The following is a 6,414-nucleotide window of genomic DNA, read 5'->3' on the forward strand; positions in this document are numbered from 1 at the left end:
TTTTGGTGCTTAATTTGTAAAATCATAACCTAATTTGATATTTAATAGGCTTCTCCTTAGTCTCTCCTTATTATCCAACATGTTCACTTATCCAACGTTCTGCTGGCCCGTTTATGTTGGATAAGTGAGACTCTACTGTATCTCTACTTGAAGACTCCATCACAACACTCCCACAGCACAAAACTCAAGTGGCCACCGTGTCATGCGGGGAACTTGCCGAGCTGAAAGACGTACTTTTAAAAACCTTAGCGGGAGATTGTGGGAATGTTTTTCAGAAAGTAAAAAGTCAATGAGTGCCGGAGGCACGTCGACTGGGAGCGTCATGGATCTGTGTTCAAGGGGCTGTGGATGCACCTCCGGTCGGTCTCGCTCGGCAGGCCGCAGGACAAGGAGCGTGGGACGGCTCGGCACCCGAGCGGGACGTCTTCGGCCACCGAGAGCGGGGGGCCCGGGTTGCCACTGGCGTTGGACCTCCCGTCGGTGCAGAGTAGGACACTCGAATCGGCCTCGCACTTGGTGGTGCGGCTGTAGTAGGGCTCCATCGCGTGCCGGAGTTCGAGAGGGACGCCGAGAGGCAGCACCTCGGCCTTGACCACCGCCCCGAAGCCGGCTTCGACCGACGAGGCCCGGAGATGCTCCGAGCGGCTCATCTTGATCAGCAGGTCGATGGTCTTGCTCTCGTTCTCCAATTCCTCATCTTCTTGGAAGGCCTCGCCTACAGAGAAGCAGTGCCCGATGGAGCCTGGATCTTTGCCATACCTAGAACCAGCCTTGGGCTCTTTTCCATCTCTCTCTACCTCTTGGGAGGGTCTTTTCACGGAGAGATCGAGAGGACCTTCGTTGGGCTTGGTTGCTTTCTCCAAGGCCTGATGGATGTGGAAAAGTTCGTGCCGGATTTTGACCAGCTGGTCCCTTAGCTGCTTCTGGGCCGGAGTGTCCTCTTTGGCCAGGTCCGAGAGCTTCTTCTCCACCTCCTGATACTCTTCTAATGTTTTGGACAAGTCCCCAATGAGTACGGTTGTCACCTCTGGGTCTTTGGGGCTGGCTGCTATCGCTGGCTCTTTGCTTGGCTTGAAAAAGAGGTGATCGTGAGATGTAATTACAGGGGAGACAATGTCAGCGCCACACGTCTTCTCCTGGTCTTCAGGTGGACAGGCATGGAGCTCCACGTGCCAATGGTCCAGAGGCTTCGAAGGTTGAGTGGGAGCCGCTCTCAAACCACTATTAGTCCAGGAGAAGAGAAAGCAAATAGAGGAGAAAAGTTAGTATCGCCGAAGGCTTTCATGGCCAGGATCACAGGGTTGTTGCATGTTTTCTGGGCTGTATGGCCATGTTCCAGAAGTATTCTCTCCTGACGTTTCACCCACATCTATGGCAGGCATCCTCAGAGGTTGTGAGGTATGGAGAAGCTAAGCAAGGAAGGTTTCATCCATATCAGGTACCTCACAACCTCTGAGGATGCCTGCCAACAAAACCACACATCCCAGAAACACTAAACTTGGCAGCACAACCCCTCATCCATGCCTCTATGTTCATACAACAAAAAGAAAACAAAAATAAAGTCCTAATTAGAGGGAAAGGAATAATTGTTTTTATCCAATTGCTGCCAGTTAGAAGGCTAAGCTCCGCCCACTTGGTCTCCTAGCAACTCACTCAGCCCAGGGGTCAGGCAGAGTTAGGCCTCACTTTGGCCTCTTCCACACTGAGAAGGAAGTGAAGCAGTGTGTATTACCAAAGTCATTATTACTATCATTACTAAAAGGTTGCAGGTTTGAATTGGGGGAGCGGAGAGAGCCCCCACTGTTAGCCCCAGCTTCTGCCAACCCTAAAGTTCAAAAACATGCAAATGAGAGTAGATGAATAGGTACTGCTCCGGCGGAAAGGTAATGGCGCTCCATGCAGTTATGCCAATGGCCACATGACCTTGGAGGAGTCTAAGGACAACGGCAGCTCTTTGGCTTAGAAATTTAGATGAGCACCAACCCCCAGAGTCAGACACGACTGGACTTAACATCAGGGGAAAACCTTGACCCTTTACCTTAACTACCACCAATTCCTCAATACTTTATTTCCCATACCACCAGACTAGCTAGTCTATATATATAAAAATGTAATGTGCGCTTTTCCCATGGAGTAAACAACAAAACCACTGAACCAAATCACACCAAATTTTGCCACAAAAGACATAGTCATCCAATCTGTGTCTTTCAACAAAAAAACCTAGAAAAATAAAATTCTAAATTACAGAGGATGAGGAAGAGCCGGTCTCCCCCAGCTGCCAGTCCGAAGGGTAGGCCCAGCCCCCTTCATGTCATAGTAACCCCCTAAGTTACAATGGCATCCGGGGGACAGGCAGGGTTCCACTTAGGCCTCTTCTACACTGCCTATAAAATACAGGAAATAACATATACTAACTACCACCAATTCCTCAATACTTTATTTCCCATACTACCACACTTCGCCACAGCAACACGTGGATGGGGACAGCTAGTTATATATATACTTTTAAGGTTTTATAATGCATTTTAATAATATTACTAACGGATTTGTATGTATTGTTTTTTATTTTAAAAATTGTGATTTTGGGCATTAAATTTTGCCAATCTCTGTAAGCCGCCCTGAGTCCCCTCGGGTGAGAAGGGCGAGGTATAAATGCTGTAAATAAAACAAATAAATAAATACAGAGGCGGCCCTAGGTAATTTCGCCCCGCCCCCCCAAAATTGCACCCCCCTCCAAGGCCCCGAACATAGCTTCGGTGGCAGCGGTGGCGGGGACCATCAGCTTCCTCCTCACGAGAAGAGCTAGGCCTAAGACTGAGTCCTAGCTCTTCTCGCAAGTCCTAGCTCTTCTCGCAAAGTCTCACGAGTCCTAGCTCTTCTCTCGAGGTCTCACGAGTCCTAGCTCTTCTCGCGAGGTCTCGTGAGTCCTAGTTCTTCTTGCGAGGTCTCACGAGTCCTAGGTCTTCTCGCAAAGTCTCGCGAGTCCTAGCTCTTCTCGCGAGGTCTCGTGAGTCCTAGCTCTTCTTGCGAGGTCTCGTGAGTCCTAGTTCTTCTTGCGAGGTCTCACGAGTCCTAGCTCTTCTCGCAAAGTCTCACAAGTCCTAGCTCTTCTCGCGAGGTCTCGTGAGTCCTAGCTCTTCTTGCGAGGTCTCGTGAGTCCTAGCTCTTCTTGTGAGGTCTCGCGAGTCCTAGCTCTTCTCGCAAGGTCTCGCAAGTCCTAGCTTTTCTCGTGAGGTCTCGCGACTCCTAGCTCTTCTCTCGAGGTCTTGCAAGTCCTAGCTCTTCTCTCGAGGTCTTGTGAGTCCTAGCTCTTTTTGTGAGGTCTCGCGAGTCCTAGCTCTTCTTGCGAGGTCTCGCAAGTCCTAGCCCTTCTCGTGAAGTCTCACGAATCCTAGCTCTTCTCGCAAGGTCTAGCAAGACTTTGCGAGGAGGGAGCTGATGGTCCCCACTGCAGCCGCTGCTGCGGGGGCGCCTCAACAGCGCCCCAGGGATAATGCGCCACAAGCGGGCGCTTCCATTGGCTGCTATGTTGGGCCGGCACTGAATAGATATAAAACCTTTCAATAAAAAATTATTGTAAGAAAGAAACATGCACCAGAGGAAGGGCTTGCGTGGCACATTGTACCTGGCTTGGTAAGTCACTTTTCCCGGCACCAGCATATTCGAGCCTACAAATTCGAATTTCCTCTTCAGGTTATTGACGGCAACCCCACCACCATCCAAGCAAGAGGACGCAGGAGGGAGGTCTGCTTTCCTGATACCGTTGGGGAGAAGGGCGGCTCCGTCTTTGACGCCAACGATGTTCTGGTACCCATCCGCGACGGTGGACTTCCTGCACAGGCTGTTGACGCCCAGCAAAGCGTGGCTCTCCTTCTCGTGGAGCAGCCACTTGTCTTCTTCATCCTGGAGCAGCAAGGCCTTGTGGACGTGCTCGGGAGGGGGCTCTTCCCGGAAGCCTTTCATCCAGGGGAGGGTGGTCTTCAGCACCGGCACTTTCAGGAGGCCTGCCTTGGGTTGCTCCACAGGTTTGGGTTGGGAAGGTGTGGGCACGGCTGCCGCAGAGGACTGCTGTGGCTCCGGCTTAACATTGGCCACCTTATTCTCCGCCGAGGCGAAGGAGTGCTCAAACAGCAACGGGTAGTAGAAGCGTGGAAGGAAAGCGGACCTTTCCGGGTTCTGGAGGGGCTGGAAATGGGCCGAATGGGGGTGCATGAGCTGCGCCGTGGAGGCCAGGAAAGGAAGCTGCGCCAGGTGGGAATGTGGCGCGGCACCGCTCGCCACAGACGGGCCGAGATACGAGAAGAGGTTGGGGTTCAATGGATAGTTGATCCCCAGCAAGGAGAGATTGAGGCTCTGGGGTTCGTGGAACTCCCCGTAGGCCGGCGGCGGGTAACACGGGATGATGTTGCCGTCGGGGCAGGGTGCCGAGACCTCGCCGGGGGCCGCTCTCCGTTGCCCGTTGGCAACGAGCTTCCATTGTTCCATAAGGACGCCGCTGCTTCCTGGGCACTTTTTGGGCACTTTGCAAGGCTTTGGTTTGGCTTCCAGATCCTCCTTCCCCTTCGCCGCGTGTTTCTTCAAGGAGAAAACGTCGGTGATGATGAAGTCTGGCGCAGGGTCCTTACAGGCCTTTTCCCGTTTGTTTTTAAACTGGAAAAGCAAGGAGTTCATGTCGGGTTCGGTGGGCTCTCCAGTGGCACTGGCCTCTTTGGCCTTCTCCTTCTTCTCCTCCTGCAACAGCCTGGACATCTCCTCCTCGTCGTCGTCCTCGTCCTCTTCTTGGAACTGGTTGGCTTCATCGCTCATTCTTTCCAAAGACATGTCTTCTGCTCCAATAGGCTTCTCTCCTCCGCCGTCTCCATCCGAGGAGAGCTTGGCGCTGGTGGTGCCAGCGGGATCGCAAGCCTCGGCTTCCTCCTGCCTCCCTCGGGCCCGGGATGCCTCGGTGGCATGCAAGAGACGAAGCTCTGGGTGAAGAAGATTCCCTTTCTTGTAGGGCCAGTCGGATTCGATGAGCAAAGACAGGGAATTCTTACACAAGCTGTACTTCATGTGGTTATAAAGGTGGGACTTCTCCATGCAGGTGAACGGGCACTGGAAACACTTGTAGTTGTAGGGCTTCCCCCACGGCCTGGGGATGTAGTGCGGTTTCTTGGGCTTGCGCTCCTTGTGCTTGTAAACCGGTGCCAGCTTGCAGCCCAGTTCATCCTTGGACATGGTGGCTGCCAAGGGCGTGGAGCTCAAGGGATCCGTCGCAGGGCACAACGTATGGATTCACTCTTGTTTGGGTGGAACCGCAGAGGAACCTGAAATGGAAAACATCACAAATGAATGTATCCTACTGAGAAAACATTTCGTCAAAATTCCTAGCAAGAATTTCCAATTACTAGGCTCTTGGAGAATGATTGAAGTGTAAGACAATGACCTTCAGTGGGTTCTGGCTCAGGAGGGAAATCAGGCAGAAAACCCAGTCTCGTGAGAGATGCAAAAACCAAAGTTTATTTTCACCGTAGCTATGAGAAGGCAGAACAGCCGTACCATGCAACATGTATCGCAGTTAACAAAGAATATATACCTTTGGCTTATCTAAACTTGACCATTGGCTGAGGGTCTTCCTCACCTTCCACACCTACTTTGGCATAAGTGATACCTGTGACCTCACTTGTTGATTTCAAGCTAACTTTTGGTCTTGGGACTTTCTGGAGAAAGGCACCAGCTCACAGGAAGGGAGGGGCATATGCAGAGGCAAAGCCACACAGGCAAAAGTTTACTATTTTCTGGCTTATGGTCCCTTAATGGGACCAGGTGTTACGAGTCAGACGCCAGCCAATATAAACAACTCAGTTTATTGCAAAAACAATACAAAGGAGCCTAAGCAACAACCAAAAGGAGGCTCAAAACACTTTCTCTTCAGTGTGAGATAACAATGTCCAAAAAGAACTCAAAAGACCCAAACTTGGGATATAATCTGGATTATCCTGGGAAATAATCCAGATTAAAACAAACTTAGTTGAAAAGGCTGGAAACTTGCTCCACCTGCTGGTTGGTGCTAAACAAACACAGGAAAGCTACCAGCAGTTTCCCACAGTGACCAATGGCCACACAATGCCCCAAAACGTTGCTAAAGCAAAACCACGTTGTAAAGGAGAAGTCACAGCTGCCACGTCAGGTCCGCGTCGTTAGGGAGAAGTCACAGTCATTGAGTTCCAGTCCAAGTCGTCAGGGAGAAGTTACAATCATCGAGTTCCAGTCCAAGTCATCTGGGAGAAGTCACAGTCATCGAGTTCCAGTCCAAGGTAAACACAAAGAGCCAAAGCAACGGAGGCAAGCCGGCAGCTAATGCATAAAACCAACACAGGACAATCCAGCGCAAACCCACACAATGCCAGCCCCCATTGCCACCAAAAACCCAGG

The 6,414-nt window shown here is 51.3% G+C and overlaps 1 protein-coding gene across 1 annotated transcript; it reads right to left on the reverse strand.

Annotated features, from left to right (window-relative positions):
• Positions 1–320: 320 nt before the first annotated feature.
• Positions 321–5,402, reverse strand: prr35 (proline rich 35). The gene is made up of 2 exons (XM_062964577.1): positions 3,626–5,402; positions 321–1,221 (listed from the first exon to the last, which is right to left on the reverse strand). The coding sequence occupies exons 1-2, from the start codon at positions 5,215–5,217 to the stop codon at positions 321–323; spliced, it is 2,493 nt and encodes an 830-aa protein (XP_062820647.1). The 5' UTR covers positions 5,218–5,402.
• Between the last annotated feature and the right edge of the window lie 1,012 nt (positions 5,403–6,414).

Source organism: Anolis carolinensis, unplaced genomic scaffold, assembly GCF_035594765.1.
Source record: "Anolis carolinensis isolate JA03-04 unplaced genomic scaffold, rAnoCar3.1.pri scaffold_13, whole genome shotgun sequence".
Lineage (NCBI taxonomy): Eukaryota > Metazoa > Chordata > Lepidosauria > Squamata > Dactyloidae > Anolis > Anolis carolinensis.

Coding starts and splice junctions, on each gene's coding strand:
- prr35 (XM_062964577.1), bottom strand. CDS start 5,217: ATGTCCAAGGATGAACTGGGCTGCAAGCTGGCACCGGTTTACAAGCAC. Junction 1,222..3,625: donor AAAGTGACTTACCAAGCCAG/GTACAATGTGCC, acceptor CTGGACTAATAG/TGGTTTGAGAGCGGCTCCCA.